The 21,402-nt window shown below is 44.1% G+C and overlaps 1 protein-coding gene across 3 annotated transcripts in view; it reads left to right on the top strand.

Moving 5' to 3' along the window:
• The window catches only part of NFAT5 (nuclear factor of activated T cells 5), a 53,783-nt gene that overhangs the window by 9,244 nt on the left and 23,137 nt on the right, over positions 1-21,402 (top strand). For 2 of the 3 annotated variants that reach the window (XM_075576480.1, XM_075576479.1), the window contains 2 exons: positions 9,441-9,566; positions 20,196-20,736. In XM_075576480.1, the coding sequence (XP_075432595.1) occupies positions 9,441-9,566; positions 20,196-20,736 (667 nt within the window). Of the gene's footprint in view, positions 1-9,440; positions 9,567-19,481; positions 19,544-20,195; positions 20,737-21,402 lie in introns of those variants that run through there. The other variant, XM_075576481.1, reaches the window with a different exon arrangement.

Genomic DNA, 21,402 nt, shown 5'->3' with positions numbered 1-21,402 from the left:
CTGTATTTATCGGCACAGGAGAGGAGCGGGGCAGTACTGTATTTATTGGCACAGGAGAGGAGCGGGCAGTACTGTATTTATTGGCACAGGAGAGGAGCGGGGCAGTACTGTATTTATTGGCACAGGAGAGGAGCGGGCAGTACTGTATTTACTGGCACAGGAGAGGAGCGGGCAGTACTGTATTTATTGGCACAGGAGAGGAGCGGGCAGTACTGTATTTATTGGCACAGGAGAGGAGCGGGCAGTACTGTATTTATCGGCGCAGGAGAGGAGCGGGCAGTACTGTATTTATTGGCACAGGAGAGGAGCGGGCAGTACTGTATTTATTGGCACAGGAGAGGAGCGGGCAGTACTGTATTTATCGGCACAGGAGAGGAGCGGGGCAGTACTGTATTTATTGGCACAGGAGAGGAGCGGGCAGTACTGTATTTATTGGCACAGGAGAGGAGCGGGGCAGTACTGTATTTATTGGCACAGGAGAGGAGCGGGCAGTACTGTATTTACTGGCACAGGAGAGGAGCGGGCAGTACTGTATTTATTGGCACAGGAGAGGAGCGGGCAGTACTGTATTTATTGGCACAGGAGAGGAGCGGGCAGTACTGTATTTATCAGCGCAGGAGAGGAGCGGGCAGTACTGTATTTATTGGCACAGGAGAGGAGCGGGCAGTACTGTATTTATTGGCACAGGAGAGGAGCGGGCAGTACTGTATTTATTGGCACAGGAGAGGAGCGGGCAGTACTGTATTTATCAGCGCAGGAGAGGAGCGGGCAGTACTGTATTTATTGGGAGAGGAGCGGGGCAGTACTGTATTTATTGGCACAGGAGAGGAGCGGGCAGTACTGTATTTATCAGCGCAGGAGAGGAGCGGGCAGTACTGTATTTATTGGCACAGGAGAGGAGCGGGGCAGTACTGTATTTATTGGCACAGGAGAGGAGCGGGCAGTACTGTATTTATTGGCACAGGAGAGGAGCGGGCAGTACTGTATTTATCAGCGCAGGAGAGGAGCGGGCAGTACTGTATTTATTGGCACAGGAGAGGAGCGGGCAGTACTGTATTTATTGGCACAGGAGAGGAGCGGGCAGTACTGTATTTATTGGCACAGGAGAGGAGCGGGCAGTACTGTATTTATCAGCACAGGACAGGAGCGGGCAGTACTTTATTTATTGGCACAGGAGAGGAGCGGGCAGTACTGTATTGATCAGCACAGGAGAGGAGCGGGCAGTACTGTATTTATTGGCACAGGAGAGGAGCGGGCAGTACTGTATGTATCGGCACAGGAGAGGAGCGGGCAGTACTGTATTGATCAGCACAGGAGAGGAGCGGGCAGTACTGTATTTATTGGCACAGGAGAGGAGCGGGCAGTACTGTATTTATTGGCACAGGAGAGGAGCGGGCAGTACTGTATGTATCGGCACAGGAGAGGAGCGGGCAGTACTGTATTTATCGGCGCAGGAGAGGAGCGGGCAGTACTGTATGTATCGGCGCAGGAGAGGAGCGGGCAGTACTGTATGTATCGGCGCACTATCATTTAGCAGCTGAGGGAGTGGAGACCAGCTACGGTCCGCCCCAGCAACCTCTCCAGTCACTCTATACTGAGGAGAAAGGCAGAGTGGGTTGGCGGGCATTGGGGCCACAAGTGAAATCCTTGGGCCGCCTGTTGCCCACCAATGGCCTAGGGCAGCAGTGTGCAAACTGGGGGACGGTAGATTCTTCGGGGGGGGGGGGGGGGGTGAGTGTGGGCGGTTGCAGAGGCCCTGCGCTCTTCTCCTAGGCATTTATTGCTGGGGGATCGTGTGAGGCCCCTGCAACACTCCACTTACCTTGTTTTAGCCGGCTGTGTGACGCATCACCATGGCAACGCGGCGTCAAATGACGCTGCGGGCCATGTGACGTCACATGCGTCAAATGAAGCCGCGGGTGACGTGACATGACGTGACATGACCCCGCAGCGTCATTTGACGCATCATTAGACACTGGGGACGACCGAGGAGGGAGCAGGTAGGGGGGGCGCAGGCGCGGGGAGTTTGCGCACCGCTGGTGTAGGGAATGATTCAGCTGCGCAGCCTGCAGTAAGGAGCAAGTTTCCATACTTATTCTGGGAATGAGTGCAGAGCCTCACTAATCCATTAGGCTTTTTAGGAACTTATTTATGGCGGAAGTAGAGAGGTGATCAGGCGGTTTTGATGACATTTCCCATTGACTTCAATTGGGACAATTTCAGCCCAAATTCCCCATCGGCCGCTTCAACTGATAAAGCAGGGGTGCGCAAACTGGGGTCGGGGAGGGGGAGCGCAGGAGCGCTGATTTTCTATGGGGGGTGCCGAACCAAGCCCCGTGCTTAGAGGCCCCACACTCTTCCCCCACAACATTTAAACTGATTGCCGGGGGAGAGCGTAACTTCCTCTTACTTTCTATCTGGTGGCTCCTCCTGCATCTTCTGATAGCGCCGACGCGGCGTCAAATGGGGATGTGATGCCGGAGAGCAGGTAAGGGCTCGCTCAGACAGGCTGCTGCGGCAGCTTGCTAGCGTTCGTGCCCCCGCCGCGTGCTCCTGCAGCACAGCGATCCGTGCTCAGACAGCAGGAGCCAGATCGGGGCGTGTAACGAAGGCGTCACAGAGCTGGTTCGCATCTATTGGCTGAACCAGCTCGCGTCACGCGACTGTAGCCCCAAATTACAATTTGGGTTGTGCCGGCAAAATGTCGCAGCGACAACGCTGCATTTTGCCGCTGGTGGAGTTTTCAGTTTGAAAACTCCCGCCGCACAAACCAAATTTGCGACGGACGTGCGCGCGCACGCCACATCGCCTTCTGTCTCAGCTCAGCCTAAGAGGGCAGCGGGGCGCGACATAAGAAGTTTGCGCACCCCTATGATAAAGAATTGCCTACTTAGTATTAATTATGCACGGATTTGATTACCGGTTTATAAGACGTGCAACCTTGTATTACTTTCTGCGAATAACTATAATAATAAGTGTTATCCAATACACTGCTGCAACAACAACTTCAGTCTTACCAATGGAGACTGTTCCTGTGAGCCGCCATAACAACGAGCGAAATGAAAGTGTTTGTCACCAGAAGACATCCGCTCAGATTGCTGCTGCATTAAACAGGATTAATAGAACAAGGTTTATTGCCACTGTGCAGTGTTGTTGTTTTTAACTCGCTGGTGGAGGTCGCTCTGTAATCTCTCCTTCATGTTGGCCGTTTTCTAACTTGGTTACACGTTAACAGGTATACATTCTTCCTGCGGCAGTCTAGAGAAAGTATATGTAGTTTCAGACTGGGGATATGCCATGTGTATGGTAAGGCAGGGGTGCTCAGCGCCAGTCCTCAAGCCCCCGCCCCCCCCCCCCAAGCCGGTGAGGTATTCAGGATATCCCTGCTTCAGCACAGGTAGCTCAATCAGTCTCTGCTTCAACAGAGCCACTTGTGCTGAAGCAGGGATATCCTGAAGACCTGACCTGTTGGGGGGGAGGGGGAGGGGCTTGAGGGCAGGAGTTGAGCCCCCCTGTGGTAAGGAACTCTGAGTGAGTGGGATGCTGTATTGTTAAATGTTTCGCTTTGTGTTGGCTTGCAACCATCCACTGCATTCCTCGGATGCTTTCTTGGTTGGAATTGATCTGCTCTTGGCTTGTTAGAGGGGTAACTTAACATTTTCGCTGCCTGATAGCGCTGCAACGCATTTTAGGAAGCCTAGATGTGTCCGGCTGGTCTTGACGTGTATACGTTGTGTTGCATTGTAACATGAACACTTGTCGGTCTCTTCAGTGAGATTGCTGCATTGCTTCTCAATGTGGCTGCCAGCGCAATGTCGAGTTGTATAATGTGTGCTGTGAAACTAGAGCTCTTGCTCCTCTTTAAATATGTGGATAATGTGGGAAGAAGAACAAGAATGACCTTTTTGTCTTCTGACAGTAATAGTTTTCACAGTACATGACACACAGTTGTACTTTATAAGTACCCACTACAAGATGCGTTGTAAGAAAGAACTTGGTTGTGTGATTAGAAGTCCGGAATTGGTTCATTACTACAATCTCCCCTTTCATCTTCCAATAAAAATTAAGCTCCTGGCCGTGACCTCAACAAAGCCATGACCTGTGACTGATTATTTTCTTATACTGTACATTGAAACCTACTGTGTAAATATTACCACAGGCGCCCACTGCCACGTAGGAAGCATAATCCCTACATATCATATGAAGTAATATGCGTGCGATCAGAATTAATAACATGTTTCTGTATTTGTTGGGAGACCTTTCTTCCTGATCACAACATACAGTGATATCTGACACGGGGGATACAATTTGCCTCCATTTGGGCAATATTTAATATTTTGCATGGGAATGAAATGACATTTTTCTAAAAATGAGAAGTTCATGGAGAGTTGTTCTTTGTTCAGTATCATTAAAGAAATCTCGGCCAAAATTGTATTTTTTTGCTTTTGAAAGTGTTAAGAGTTTGGGCAGCTTTATATCTATATATCTTCTATATATCTATCTGCTTGCTGAAATGTAATTGTGTAAAAACCTCGCCCGTTAATGAGGACACGGTGGCAGTGAAAAAGCTGCTTTTTAACAGTGATCTTTGTTTTTATATACCAGGTATGGAATATTCTGGGCCAGGTGAAGAGGTCCCCTCCCTCTGGCCAGGCTGACCCACCCCCTCCCCCCCTCTCTCCCCCTCACAAGCACAGGTCTGGTGTATGAGTCGCAGTGATGTTAGCTTCATTTATCCTTCTCTTACATTATTTCTGTTGATGGTTTTTGATGATTTGTTCTTAGCCACTTGGGTTGCCTGCCTCTGTGTCAGAGAAAACCAAGTCACTAAAACTGCTTTTGCCAGTATCATCACGTGAATGCTATTAGTAAAACAAAGGGAATTGATTCTGTCTTAGTGACACATTAGTTATTGACTCAACCAAATAAATCTAAGTATAGACTTGAGGATAATGTGATTGTGCACAGATCCTCAGTCATTACTTTGCATGTGTAGGCTTCTCTGACCTTACTAACTATAAAGCAAATGTTTTCCCATAGAGCCAAGGTGTGCAGAGACACTGTAACTGCTACTTGTATTGTGTATTACCTTCTTAGCATGCCAGATTGTGATAAAATGTGCGTACAAACACTTATTGCAATACTGTAAGGCTAATTCTACTTATGGTAGATCATACGATGGGTTAAGCCTGGCTTATTTATTTTAAAAGATGTGGTGGTTGTTATATTGAAAAATATATAATATTTGTTTTTAGCTTTGTTTTTAAGCTGCCCCTTTAAAAGTGTCTATTTCTATGTAGACTACATCTATAATACTCAATACTAGTATTATTTTTTATTAAGGATGCAGACACTGCTCCCTCCCTCACCCACCTGCCCCCTCTCCCCCAAACAAACTCATTGGCTATGCCAGTGTTTTTCAACAGGTGTTCCCATGAACCCTTGGGTTCCGCGGGCGTCCCTAAAGGGTTCCCTACAATTTTCAGGTAATTTGAACATTTTACCTAATACAGAAGAATTTACAATGCATCTTATCTCAGACGCGCTATTAGAGAGGGTTGGGGTTCCGCAGAATTTCACAATACAATTTATGTAACTGTACTTGTAACCATGTATTATTTGTTTTACTCTGTGCCCAGGACATACTTGAAAACGAGAGGTAACTCTCAATGTATTACTTCCTGGTAAAATATGTTATAAATAAATAGGGTTCCTTAACCCAGCGGTGCACAAACTGGGGGGTGCTGGCGGTGGCAGAGGCCCCACTCTCTTCCACGAGGCATTTAATGGAAATGCCGGGGGACCTCGCGAGGTCTCAGCAACCTCAACTTACTGGGATTCAGTCGGAGTCTGGTCACCGTAATTTGACACCGCGGTGTCATGGAAACGCGTGTCAAATGACGCCACGGGGTCACGTGATGCCTGGTCACTGGGGAGGGGGCGCGTGAGCTCTGGAGCCGGCACACAGGGGGGGGGGGGCGCACCCCTGCTTTAACCAAAAAAAGGTTGCAAACCACTGGGCCATGCACTGAGCATCCCAGACAGTAGATCAAATTACTAGATGCAAATGTAATGTTTTTGTGATCAGCATTTTCTTTTGTCATTTTCCACCTACTTTATAATGCAAGTGCAAGGAATCTAACGTGAGCACTTTAACGCTGATAGATGTGAACCTTTCTTCCAAACAAAAAGCATCAGCGGTTATAATTCTTTTATTGATTTTTTTTTTGGACTCCCCCGTCCTGGGAAATGACAGAAGTGCATAAATTAAAAGGTCCCCCCCCCCCCCAAAAAAAAAAATCAACCCCCTCCCAAGTGTAAATAAAATATATATTTAAGAATACTTATAGGTGTCAGATTTTTTTTTTTATTATAAAGGTATTCATTACCCAGATGACTCCTTAAGCTGCAGACCAAGCAATATCATACATGTGTGGTCTTTTAATTGATCAGTTCTGTATTGTGAGAAAATACTTGTAGCATTTTTTTTTTAAACAGCTCTAAATTACATTTTTTTATGTATTATAATAGAACAAGCATTTTTGTTTCTCTAACAACCATTTACAAAGTCACATCCCCTTCCTCTTCTGAAACAGGCCCTTTTTGAGCCCTGCCCTCTCTAGCAGTGCACCAATTGTATCTAGTGACGGCCTGGTCACATGATCTTCCCCATAGAACTTTGAGATCAGATGCATTGTAAGGAACCCCAACCCTCTCTAATAGTGTGTCTGAGAACAGATGCATTGTAAGGAACCCCAACCCTCTCTAATAGCGCGTCTGAGATCAGATGCATTGTAAATTCTTCTGTATTTGGTACAATATTCAACTGACGTGTCCCCCCCAGCCCACCTCCGCGCGCCAACCCAGCAGTTGCTGCGGGAGATGCTGCAGCCGCCCGCAAATCTCGCCCCCCCCCCCCTAGCCACCCACCTCCAGGCGCCAACCCAGCAGCATCCGCGAGGGATGCAGCTGCCCACCGCCAGTCTCGCGCCCGCCTCCATGCGCCAACCCAGCAGCAGCCGCGGGGGATGCTGCAGCCGCCTGCTAGTCTCACGCTCCCTCCCTCCCAGCACTCGGGAATGAGGTGGCTCTCATTGGTAGCGCTACCAATGAGTTAAAATTATGCCCCCCCCCCAAAAACAAAATTCTGCGGACGCCCATGCTAGGAACCCCTGTTGAAAAACACTGATCTACTTCCTAGTTATAGCAGCACGCCTCTCAAAGCTTTTAGTTGAGAGATTGGAAAAAGGTATTCCTGAAAGAATTTATCATTTTGCTTTCATAAAAGCCGCCTGTGAACATCCCCAGTGTCCTGGGGTGGTGAGGTTCACATAAGAAATCAGGTTTTACAGACCCAGTAACTTTGTGCCACATGGCTCAGAATTCCAGGAATGGTTACAATGAATCCAGGAATGGTTACAATGAAAGGCATTTCATGGTGGGTCATAGGGTTAAGAAAACTGGTTGTGTCTGTTAGCTTCAGGTTGCAACGGCAGTGGATGAAATGCTTCCTTTGAATTGCTTGTACTTTTCCTACCATATCCTAACAGTATTCTGCGATGTGCAGACCTATTGCCTAAAAATTCATTCATGTCCTTAGTGTAGGGGTGCTCAACTCCAGTCCTCAAGCCCCCTCCTTCCCCCAACAGGTCAGGTTTTCAGGATATCCTAGCTTCAGCACAGGTGGTTTTGATTGAGCCACCTGTGCTTAAACAGGGACTGATTGAGTCAACTGTGCTGTAGCAGGGACTGATTGAGCCTCCTGTGCTGAAGCGGGTATATCCTGAAAACCTGACCTGTTGGAGGGGCTTGAGGTGTGCCGTCATGTATGGATGTCTATAAAACATACTAAAGGGAGAAATGCTGATGTAAAATTGTTGAGTTGTCAGTCTCCGTGTTCCCAATGTTTAGAAAAAGGATTGCAATGCTTTTTTTTTTCTTTCTCTTCATTGTCAAAGCGGTCCCCTGACAAGAATATTTGTATTTTTCTAGATATTTAGCATGTTAGTCCAAATGTTTTGTAGCTGCCATTTTTGGGGGAGTTGTATGTTTTCTATTGGTTTTTTTTTGTGTGACGTTTTCAAAGCTGATGTGTTTCCAGCAATAGGGCAGCACAATATGCCGCTGTGTGTATGTTCTCCTATACAGCTACTGAAACCCTACACTTCTAAGCCCTCCTTTGAGCTGACTCCGTGCACAGCTCCAGGATTCTGACTCCAAGCTAGCACAATAGGTCACCTTCTATATTTTTAACCTCAAAGTACCAGCAGGGCCTTCAGGCGGTCGGGAGCCTCGTTTGTAGAACAGCAAGTATTGGAAAAAAGCTTCAGAGAAATACACGCCAAGTTTCAGGTGGAATGCAATTTGTATGTTACTCGGTCACACCCCTACATCAGAGGTGGGCAGCGCCAGTCCTCAAGGGCCACCAACAGGTCAGGTTTTCAGGCTATCCCTGCTTCAGCAGAGGTGGCGCAGTCCTTGATTGAGCCACCTTTGCTCAAGCAGGGATACCCTGAAACCCTGACCTTGTTGGTGGCCCTTGAGGACTGGAGCTTCCCACCCCTGCCCTAGATGGATAAAGTTCAGCTACGTGTTAACTCGACTGAGTAGGCGTTCACGCCCATGGACTTGAGATGGGGTTAACACCTGTTCAGTGGTGTTAACCCATAACAAAGCTTAATTAGTAACCCCCATAGTGTGCTGCCTTTGTACCCCAGGCCTGTCTGAGAGCGCTGTACATCGGTGCTGATGCTTCTAGGATTATTAACCCACTGGGACTGACTTTCCAAGTTTAGCGTCACCTCTCGACCCTCCGCTCCGCCTCCACACACGTACACACACGTACACGTCTTACACGAAGTTCATGCTTATGGATACTTTGGAAAGGTTTAAAGATTTTAACGGGATACAGAAATGTTTTTGTTCAGAGAACTGGGACCTTTTTGTGGCACCAAATGACTTCCTTGCCTGGAAAACAAAACCATTAAAAAGTTTGTGTGTGTGTGTGTGTGTGTGTCGATAACATTTTAGTTTTTTTTTTTTTTCCCCTGTATTCCACCCAAAACATTGAGTTTACTTAATAAAATGTAAAGAAGGAACTGTCGGTGATGGAACTGAGGAACACTTAATTCCATCTTTCTGGGGTCGTTCAGAATGGGTTGGTGTACGGGTGCGCAATCTCGGTCTTCGACTGAGCAACTGGTTGAGCCACCTGTGCTGAAGCAGGGATGTCCTTAAAACTGGACCTGTTGGGGGTGGTCTTGAGGACGGGAGTAGAGAACTGCTGGGTTAGTGAATATTGTGTACGGAGTACCTTATTAATGATATGCACCTGTGTGAGGGCGGGGTTATCTATTGCAAAATGAGAGCATCTCTCCCACAACTCGTGCACTGAACATGGTATTGTTTTCATCTTGTTTTCATCTTGTTTCGTTTTTCAGAATCGGTTTATGACCTTCTCCCAAAGGAGCTGCAATTACCTTCCTCCCGGGAGCCGTCTGTGGCCCCAATGAGTCAGACGAGTGGGGGCGAGGCGGCCTCGCCCCCCCCAGCTGGAGTTGCTGCTGGTACGAATTGCATTTCAATTCTTATTGCTTAGATGAGGTGACTTTTTTCTTTTCCGTCTCTACTGGTTAAAATGAACAGTGCTGTCAAAGTTGAGTTGGAGAGTTGGGAAGGCAGTCGCACAATCAACGATAGTTTGGGACGGGAATCAATTATTACGAAATGTAAAAAAAAAATGTGCTTTCAAGAATGCAGATGTTTAATGCTTATCAGTTTATCAGCAGTTATCAATGTTTAAAAAAAATAAAAATATATAATATTATTATTATTAGGAGCCAATTTCTATATATATATTTATATATTCTCTCGGCAGGGGAAATGCACGGCCAAGGTTTCTATTTATTAGTCTTTAAATATAAATAATTTGTTTTATAACTGGAGATAAAAAGAAATGTATATGCAGCTCTGGGTACATTTAATAATCCTTAAATCGCACACAATAACACGTGTGTGAAGCCATTCAGCTGTGTCAACACATTTTTGCTATTTATTTTTGCAACTTTTTACATCATAGCAATTGTTGCATCTATTTGTTTTTAAGGCAGGTTTTAAAGGTGACATTTTTAGTAAATGTGATCATTGTTCCCCCAACAGTATCCAATTGTGGAACAGTAATATTTCTCCAGGCCTTTATTGCGGAAGGACAGTAATGTTTTATATTTTAAATCCTATTTTGCGTGCGATTTGTTTACGATCTGCAGCAGCATTCGCTGTAACCGCTTCCCCAACCAAGCCTGTGTAATATGTTATATTGTGACATGAGATGCCGTTGGTTTCTTTTATTCGTATAAACCAGTGTTTTTCAGCAGGGGTCCCTATGAGTCCTTGGGTTCCCCGGGCATCCCTAAAGGGTTCCCTGCAATTCTCAGGTAGTTTGAAAATTGTACCAAATACAGAAGAATTTATAAGGGTTGGGGTGCCTTACAATGCATCTGATCTCAGACGCGCTATTAGAGAGGGTTGGGGTTCCTTACAATGCATCTGATCTCAGACGCACCATTAGAGAGGGTTGGGGTTCCTTACAATGCATCTGATCTCAGACGCGCTATTAGAGATGGTTGGGGTTCCTTACAATGCATCTGATCTCAGACGCGCTATTAGAGATGGTTGGGGTTCCTTACAATGCATCTGATCTCAGACGTGCTATTAGAGAGTGTTGGGGTTCCTTACAATGCATCTGATCTCAGACGCGCTATTAGAGAGGGTTGGGGCTCTACAGAATTTTACAATCTAATAGGGTTCCGTAACCAAAAAAGGCTGCAGACAACTAATCTAAACGGTAAAATTTTTATGACTCTCTTTCAAATTTTCAAAAAGTGTTATGTGCCGTTTAATAGTCAGCATGCTAAAGGTTGGGATTGAAATCACCAAATCTGTCAATCTGTTTATATCACACGAACCTCCCGAGCCTTTCACTACTGCTTTACTCATCTGAAGGATCTGTGTAGGGGAGTGTTAAATACTTGACAGCACTGCTCATTGTTCTATTGATGCCAGTAATTTCTATCCAAATCTGTGGGTTTATTGTGTTGTTCCAGACTGATTCATTTTAACAAACTTTTTCCCGGTCTGAAAAGAAACGTGATTGTAAGTTTGGTCAGCCAAATATTGACCAGTGACCAGTGAATGCACAATAAATCCATAGATTAACATGTCTACTGAATTGCTTGCTAACTTTATATGTAATGAGATTAGCCTAATTAATTACATGGAATAAAATGACTGTTGCCTCAATGCATTCTTTGCTAACGATATCCAGTCCGTCTCCTAAAAATAACAATAATAATGTGTCACTTGTTCACATTGGCTGCAGTTTGTGCTGCTAATTGGAGATCTCTCTCTCTCTCATCAGGAAGGGCTATCCCCATATGCCAGGGGTCCTCAACTCCAGTCCTCAAGACCCTCCCCACAACAGGTCAGGTTTTCAGAATATCCCTGCTTCAGCGCAGGGGGCCCAATCAGAGGCTCAGTTGAAGACTGAGTCTCTGAGCCACCTGTGCTGAAGCAGGGACTGATTGAGCAACCTGTGCTGAATCAAGGATATCCTTAAAACCTGAACTTTTGGGGGCGGGGGGGGGGGGGGGAGGGGGCTTGAGGACTGTAGTTGAGAACCCTGGCTGAACGCGCACATGTTTATTTAACCTATTAAATCGATTTGGCATAATTAGAAGCCCTTTAATTGCATTAGTAACCTGAAAACAAATGTTTAGCCCTTTGTTCAAAAATGAATGTAATAAACATTCTGCACCAAACTCCTTTTTTTTAAAAGCGAGCGGCGCTGGCAGGAGGGAGAGGTGACCCTGGCAGCTAAGTGTTGTTTCTGAAATGTAAACCTGTTTGTTATTTCTAAAAACAAATCTATTTTGGTCCGCGTCACTGTTTTGTATAAATACATGTTGTATTTTTTTCCTGGAAGGCCTCTTCCTTTCTCTCCATCACATAGAACACATTTTTCTTTCGCTTGTTTGCACTACCTCTTTGCAACAGCCGGCATAGAGCGTGTCTTGTGCATCTGCCGGTCTGAAATACAAATCCAATGGAAAGGATATGGAGTCGGGGGGGCCTTGCTTAATGTGGCTGCTAAACACTTATACTTTGCAAAATAAGTCTTTAAAGTTCCCTGTTAAATTGTATTTTCAGGACACACTGCGAGTTATGTTACACGCTCTGATACATCTTAACACCCGGTGCTGAACTGTACTGAAGAAAATGGTGTAGTTAAGTCTCGGTGTCCCGGTTTTATTATAATTCCTACACTGGAATATTTCTCTAACACGCACACACCCCTCTCCTGAGAGAGCGCCAAAAAAACAGTGTGTAGCTGGTGGCCCTCCATCCTCATTACTTGGGTTATGTGGGATGCTCAAGTTGTCACTGGTAAGGTTTAGCGCTATCAGAATTTCTGCAGCATTCACCAATTTTACATTCAGATTTGCTCAGTGTGTATTCAGCAGCTTAGTCATTTTTGGGACACTAGCAAAGACGAGGCTTCAAAAAAAATGGTTTGACGCAAATCGTGAAAACACAACGCACAGCGCTGACTATTAAACAGTCGGATCATGCTACCAGTGAGGCAGATATAACCATGCCAAATCATTTCCTGACCATGCATTTTGTGCTGGGTTTTATTTGTAAAAGACCCTAGTTGGGAAATCCTAGAACCGGAGAGCAGTGTTATGGTGCATCCTTATGTCTTCTTGTGAAGCATTTTTTATTCACAACAGGGGTATTTACCTTCTTCCACAGAGTGAGATTCTGGCGCTGTGCTTTGAGGGGGTCGCTCCGTGTCACGCCATCTTTATTCTGACAACAGATTATTTTCATAGGCTGATCTGCATACACTTTATACAGTTCATATCTTGAAGTTCTGTGCGTTCAGAAGGTTCAGAGATCAATGAGACTGGTCAGTCTGGGTAGTTCTCTGTACCATAGTCAGAAAGCTATTGAGCTCTATGTATAAGAACAAGCTTGTGATTTGAAGGCAGCAGATGTGCACCTGGCAATAAAAGCAATTGATAGAGGATTACCTGTTGCTCCTGCACTGAAACGACCAAGGAAACAACCTTACCACAAGGAGCTTCCCGTCCAAGATCCCAAGAGAGAACTTCCAACATCCCGCTGAAATCCTCTCTTCCCACAGTACCAATTTCATCTTGGTTGAAAAGATTGATAATAGAAAACATTAATTTGTAAGGTAAATCTCCACAGGCAAGAAATGTCCCCAAAAAACATGATCAGGAGCCTGATGTGGGAAATTAAACTACCAGACGGTGAGAATAGACACTTACTTTATTTGTACATTCACTGGACGTAATGAGGCTGCAGTACACATTCTGGCCACCAGGAAGATGAAGAGTATTTTCACCATTACGGACATGATTACAAGTGCCTCTCTATACTGAAGTTTACTCCGGGTGTGTGACGACTTCTTCTTTATCCCGCACATCAAAGTGTGTTGTGTCCTGCACTTTCCCATGACATGCCTCCCTCACCATAATTATAAGCCAGGATTTATATATATATATATATATATATATATATATATATATATATATATGAGCTCATTTCCCATGCTTACCATGTCCTTTTCTGTCAGTTATTGCAATATATTCAATACGCTGCTTTCATTTCCATACACTTCTCTCCCCTGTCGATCCATATTAAATATATGATTCTTGCCTTCATATTTAACATTATTTTAATGTTCTCTGAATTTAGTCTTTTTATGTCCAAATGCACCCTTGCCACAGCACCTTCTTTTGACATCCGCTCTGTAGCACTCACCCACACAAGACTGCCCAAATGGCTCCACCTCTGAAATTCTCTTCCTTGGGCCACTAGGCTTCCAGGCAGCTTTAAGATCCACTTCTTCAGAAAGATGTATCCATCTTCCCACTGTGCTTCATCCTCATTCCATTCTCCATCTCCCAACTACAGCAGTTACGTGGCATTAACAAAAAAAAAGGGTCCATCCCAATCTTTATTTTAATTCCACCCATCACCTTTTCCATTCTGCCTGCATTTGCCCTGAAAGTCCATACTCTGAGCCAGCACCTCCTATTTCCTAAGGTCTGAACATCAGACCTTGCTGCCATCATGGGTGCATGCTGCTCCAATACCAGCTACACTTTTATTGTATCCATCTCCAATTGGATATGGGCCGGCTGAGCTCCGTCTACAATTCTTTCCCATTTGAATGCAGCTTCAATCTCTGGAAGATCACCATCTTCAGTTCTTACGTGGCCTTCTGTCTCATTAGAATGTCTTTTATTTGTATAGCGCCAAAAGTGTACTCAGCGCTTCACAAAGAATACAGTACAGGGAATTATAATAATATAAGTGCAGCAAAATCAGATAATAGGAAAGGAAATCCCTGCCCCGAAGAGCTTACAATCTAAGTGGTATGATGGGAAATTTACAGAGACAGCAGGTGAGGGTATAAGTGCTGCAGATGGCAGTGCCTGGTAACAATGGTTTGTAGGAAGGAGTGACACTGGGTGTTGGTTAAAAGCCATGAGTGCAGGCTATTGGGATGCTTGATTTGTGGGGCGAATTTTAAGGTTAGTCCGTATTAAATGAGAAGGTTAACACCATTTTACAGGGGAAGAGATGGCAGGGAGGCATGGGTGAGATCAGGTGTGTATGTCTGGGTTCAGGCTTAGGGGAAATCAGCAGCAGGAAGGAGTAGATAGGTGTGTATAGAGGATTTGTGTAGGTGTTTTTTTATTGAGGGGTAAAGAAGTTGTTGAGAGAGGGGTGTGTAAATAATGGTGGAGTAGGGAAGTTGGAGAGAACAGAGACATTCACAAAGGAGTTAGGAAACCGTAAACAGAAAAAGCAATAAGGAGGACATAGTGAGATGCGGGAGGAGATACTTCCCAGTTATTGGAAATAACAAATAACAAATAATCACAGCTTTTGGAAAGTAAAGTTAACACAGTTGCAAAGTTGTTCTGCAGAGTCCAGATCCTCCTCAAATCTTCACCTCCAACTTCAACTCCAAAATAAACCCTACAGATACTTTAAATGTGACACTTAAGATGTTACATACAGATATATACACACACACACACACACACACACACACACAGTAGGATGTGAGAACATTTGGATTTGCTAGCATCACGGTAAGATGCATTTTTTTTTTTTAATGCAAAATCCTAATTGTTTAAATATAGATACAACCCTTGATAAATAACCATACTGATGGCGGCTTATGCTGTGCACACTCTTGGATTAATTTCAAGCTTGTAGAAATCTTTCACTAAAATGTTAATATTATTATTAAAGGTCAGATCTCTAATGACATGTATCTGCTGGCAATTAATCTCTACTTTAGAAACTTTTCATTTAACAACAGTCAACTGTAAGATTTTTGGTGGCGTGTGCTGGGTTGGTATTTGATTGCAAAGAGGCAACAGTCTTCTGCTTTCTACATTTGCGGTTTCCTACACAGTAATTCAATATTATAGTCCAGTTGGCTTCGCATAAACATACATGTTTATGTTAGAGTAATTTAACTGTGAAGAGCTATAAATACAACCGACTATTACCGGTATAGTAGGCTTAGCATTACTTGTCGGGCATGTAAATGTGAAAGCAAAAAATCATTTTTGAATTAACGTAGACTAATAATAACAAATTGACAGAAATTCCATGTGATAATTGGATTGCTTGTTATATTTGCTGGGATGTTAGCTGTTTTCTCTATTAATACACTTAACTTGCATTCTAGCTCGGCCATACAGAGGCAGGCATCGTGTGTTGGGGTTGTGTGACAGAGTGTGTCTATCCATAGTGAAGACACATAGTGCCAGAGACACTAAACCCATCAAATCTCACCCAGGGTCTAGGTCGGTCTTGTTTTCAGACTTCTTCCTAAGCCTTCCCCCCCCCCCCCCCCCCCTCTCTCTTTATTTTTTATTTTTTGGAGTTTTAGTGGATTATTTATGAATGTAACTAAAAATGGTTCATTTTATTTCCCCCTCCGTTAGTTTACAACATTAGACAAAATAACCCCCATACCTCCCCCCCCCCCCAAAAAAAAACAGACGTTGAAACTTGAATTTGGCATGAATCTTTGAGCGCAGACTTGCAGTCACTTTATTTAAACATCAATGTAAAAACTATACTGTTATAAATGTACTTTATCGTGAGTGCTGCTAGATATGTATACAGTATTTGGTATAGATGTGTACATTCCAAAGCTTGTGAATATACATAAAAACCCATTAAACCTGCAGCCCCTTCTAAAGCTTGCCTCCATCATTCTTAGCTATACTTGTTTTGTGTAGTGCCTGAGTGACCTATATATAGATGAGGTGGTTGCATCTATATACTGTAATTCCAGTAGCTGTATTTCTGCATCTGGAAGTCTGGAAAAGGCTGCTAATGCTGAATAGCGGAGGTAACTTCCTATAAGACCTGGAGGATCCTGAAAATTGTGCTTGAAATGAGCAGGTTGTGTGGACAAGAACAGAACTGTACGTCAGAGGAAAAGAAAATGTATTTCCTGTGATAAAACCCATTTGTATATTAATAGCAGAATTAATATGTTGCATGCAATGGATTTATAATCGTTGCCTTCACTTGGCACTAAAGTGAATTAAATATTCTACGGAGAACCAGTCCCATGTAACTCTGCAATATTATTATATTGTTTGGTTTGTTGGTGAATATAAGTAAGAAGCACGTTTTGGAGAATGCAGTACTGTTCTTTGATTTAATGTTCAATCTCTGTGCTCTAAAGTACACACCTCCCCATGTTTTACTATGTCACCCAGGGGTACCGCAGACTAATATTATGGGAGCCCTGTTTTAAAAACTAATTCCGATGTTTTTAGTGTATCAACTGAATGCTACAATGATTCACTGCCCCACTGATCGCAAAGGGAATATATTGCTGATACAAACATTTGTATGTCGTGTAAAATAGTGTGAAACCTGAATTTGACAATGACATTTACAAATGTATAATGACATTCACAAACCGTAATTACGGGTAACGCTGTCATTTTTGGTGTAAAATGATATTGTAATTAAATACCTATTTTCAGTTTCTGCCCAGTTTTATTGGAACTTAAATAAAAGGGGGAAATGGATAAACTGAAGGGGGTGGGGGGCCTCAGAAATTAGATCATCTCCATTGGGCACCCGGCAGGTGCCCAAAACCAGGCCCTAGTGCAGGAGGGCTCAGCCCCAGTCCTCAAGCCCCCCTCCTCCCCCCCAACAGGTGTGGTTTTCAGGATATTCCTGCTTCAGCACAGGTGGCTCAATCAGAAGCGTGAAAACCTGACCTGTTGGGGTGGGGGGCTTGAGGACTGGAGTTGAGCCCCCCTTTCCATAGTGGATATGCTCGCATAGAATAGATGGGATATGATGCAAATTTACTATCTTTGCAAGACCAAATAAGTAAGCCCCTCAGATTAGATGGAAACACACACCGGCCCTGCCACTCTGTTACTTGTAATCAAGCAGAGTCATGTACGTAATGGAAGCCTCTGTTTTTAATTCGTTTCTAATCTTTGGCATCAATTAAAGTATGCAATATCTTCTCCAACTAAGATGTTCTGTATTGTGGATATTTACAGTGTTGCTGAAACAAACGCCCCCTGTACACAACTCCAGGACCCCTTATCTAGTGTGTAGATATTTTGGGTGGAGAGGGGGTGGGATCAGTGTCTGATGCAGAAAGCGGAAGATCCGTGCTTATAATTGCAGTGCAATCCCTGCTCTTGCACAGACAATACGTTTGTTTGCACAACAACACTGTTCATGGCAATTACTCTAAAAAATATTCTTGTTCAACACACGCGACTTTTTTATCCTCCGGAAAATAACCACACCCCAAATCACCTTAAAGTGGCTGCAAATCTATCGCAAAATAAAACAAATCACGGAGTATAATCTCCTGGGAGATTTGATACAACGCATTTTTTTATTAATGCATGACTGAAACCCCAAACAAAGCACATATGCAAGTAACATGCTTTCTTCTTTAAATGTGAATGCTTTGAAAGTCACTGAATCCTTTGATCTCTGCTGCTAGTTGAGCAAAGTGCACAATCGCTGTGTAAAATGGAACTGATACTTGTCGGCATGGGAAACCCGGCCCTGTATCATTGATTTGAAGGTTTCAGGAATTTGAACATAGATTTCCTGTTTCACTGACGACCTCCTTTTTCTTCTCTTTCCCCTAGAACCACAAAATAAAGAGAATCCTTGCAAAGTAAATGCATATATGTAATAACCAGGCATTTTTAGGCACTGCTGCCTCTGTATATGACTCGTGTACATTGAATGTTCTGAGACCAATGAGTCTTTAGCCCAGGGATGGCATCTCCAGTCCTCAAGGACCCACCTACAAGTCAGGTTTTCAGGATATCCCTGCTTCAGCACAGGTGGCTCAGTCGAAAACCTGACCTGTTGGGGTACCTTGAGGACTAGAGTTGCCCACCCCTGCTTTAGCCCAAATAGGCCACAATCCTAATTTCAGGTTACATGTTAATGCCACTTGCCTTAAACTAATCCCTCCTCACTGCAGAGGACCGTGCACTAACCTCTTGTACAAATGCAGTCGTGAGATCTTTGCTGACCTGTTGCATGCAGATCTTTCTGAGGTCCCACACCTGCATGTCAACTGATACAACAGGGGCCCCATGCAGAATCTGGGGCAGGGAACTGACCATTTACTTTCATTTTAGATCATTAACGCTCTTGCTGCCCCCACTGCCTGGCAATGCAAGCTTTTTCATATATCCCTATCAAATGTTAATAGGTAGTGTAAATGAGGGGGGTATATATCTATATATCTCTAAATTCTCTGCTAAGACGATGTGTAGCTTTTTCATAGAGTTTAGCCCATCGATGTGTTTATTATCAACTAGCGCTTTCTTTGTACTCCCCTCTGCGCAGTCAATGTTGGGTCAGCAACGGGTTCTTACTCTACGGGCTAACACCGTACCATCCCCTACTCTGGCTCCTCTGGCAGTTAAGCCATGAAGGTCACAAGAGCCTGGTCCTGCTAATTCAGGGGTGGCCAATTCCGGTCATCAATGGCCACCCACGGGTCAGGCTTTCTGAATATCCCCATTGAGCCACCTGTGCTGAAGCAGGGATATCTTTAAAACCTGACCTGTGGGTGGCCATTCTGGACTGTAGTTGGCCACTCCTGTGCTGATTGACCCCGCCTAGCCTGGGACACCCTGCATCATTTTGCTCACAGCAATTATCTAAACTAACTTCACTTCTCCCATATTTTCTACAAAATCATTGGATAGTGGACAGTATCAGTTCCATTTTGCCAACACATGAGCTTGTTTTATACTTTATTTTTTTAATTATTTTTTATATACATAGTTACTAATTGGAATAATTAGCAGCTGTTTCTTATTTATTTTCTCATATTTTTATTCCAGGATTTGCCTCTGTAGCAGGGAGTGTCTGCATTAAAAATGACCTGTAGTTCTCTGCTTCATAGGTTAGAAACTTATTTTAATATTTTGTGGCTACAGACAGTCCCACTATTATTTTTTTAAAAACAAAAACAAAATTATGCGAATGCTAATTGGCATTGAAAGTGGGCTACAAGCACACACGTTATCACGGGGTTAATGTAATATGCCTGCTGAATTTCAATTTGACTTTAAACAAAAAAAAAAAAAAAATTTAAATGAAGCTCGAATTTTTGCTTGCAGCCTTCCAAACGAGGATTAAATGTAGATTTTGAAAAAGTGCTTTACAAACATGGCACAGCCAATGCAGTTTGGGCATTTTAACCTGCCCTGTGCTCCCATTGGCCTGTTATATTGCTTGAAGCATTTGCATTCAAATTTTTAACTATTTTTTTAGTGGGAGCAAACCTCAATAAGATACAAATCATCTAATGCAGGGGTGGCCAACTCCAGTCCTCAAGGGCCACCAACAGGTCAGGCGTTCAGGATATCCCTGCTTCAGCAGAGGTGGCTCAATCTTTGACTGAGCCACCTGTGCTGAAGCAGGGATATTCTGAACACCTGACCTGTTGGTGGCCCTTGAGGGTTGGAGATGGCCGCCCCTGATCTAATTCCATCGGGACTGCTGGCCAGTGCAGGTGAAAATGTGTATATTTACTTTTGGATTGTACACTGCAGATGCTTCATCTTCCTCTTCCTCCATGGGCGGTGCACGCAGCTCCTTTACAACCACTTCCAGCCCTACTATTTACTCTACCTCACTCACCGATACCAAAGCTATGCAATTGGAGAGCTGCTCCTCAGCCGTGGGGGTAAGTAAACCAGGGGTAAGTGACAAGCTCTTAATCAGTAACGTGGTCCGGGAGCAGAAGTCCATGCCATTGAGATGGACGGTGCTGAGCATTTCGCCGCCACCCGAGGACTTGCTGGATAACAGTCAGATGTCCTGCCAAGATGGCGGCGGATTGGAGTCCGAGCAGAGTGGCAACATGTGGACAGAAGATTCCACCTCCAACTTCAGCAACGTGAGCACGCATTCTTACAATGATAACACCGAGGTCCCACGTAAGTCACGCAAGCGCAACACCAAGCAGAGACCTGGGGCCAAACGACGGGATTCCAACATGGACGTTTTTGATGCCGACAGTGCTAAAGCCCCACACTACGTGCTCTCCCAGCTCACGTCGGACAGCAAAGGCAACTGCCAGGCTGCAAATGGGTTGGTATAAGTGTTATTTACAGTCTCTCTCTGTCTAATCGATCCACATACACAGTTGTAGCCCATAACACTGCTCACAATCTGTAGCACACCTAGTGAGGGAAACCCTCCCAAATAAGGCTTTTATTGGAATAACCGTTATCGATAAAAGCCTAAACCAACGTGTAATGGAATCCAGGCATTGTCCGTGTTCCTGGCAGCAGAAGCTAATATATTTGGTCTGGGCCTTTGCTGTGTGATCCGAGGCCTGGCTACTGTGTGTCTTGGTCTACGTTGTGATGTTATCTATTAGGCTAAGCGATAAAGCAATGTAAACCACAGTAAAATGAGCAAAATTACGTTTTTCACCTTGCCATTTAGTCCAGAATAGAAATCATATCCCAAAATAAAAAGCAGTTTAATAGAATATTTCTCCTGCAGTAACAAAAAAAAAAAGATTTTCATACATTCTCTTTTGTCCTATAGCATTGTGAGCTGACTTGCATCTCGCTAAAGAAACATTTAGTTTTGTGGGGGGGTTTTGTGAACGTCTTTCAATTAAATTAGTTGTAGAATTTGAAAAACTCTTTGTGAGCAGCAGCTTAACTTCGTAAGAGATTTAACTAATGCAATCTGTCGGCCTTTTTTATGCCTGTATATTTGAAGAAATGTGTTCATTAATTTCTG

The sequence above is a fragment of the Ascaphus truei genome, chromosome 19 (genome assembly GCF_040206685.1).
Source record: "Ascaphus truei isolate aAscTru1 chromosome 19, aAscTru1.hap1, whole genome shotgun sequence".
NCBI classification, from domain to species: Eukaryota; Metazoa; Chordata; class Amphibia; order Anura; family Ascaphidae; genus Ascaphus; species Ascaphus truei.
The sequence above is the reverse complement of the archived record's forward strand: the minus strand, read 5'-3'. Positions and strand labels throughout refer to the sequence as shown.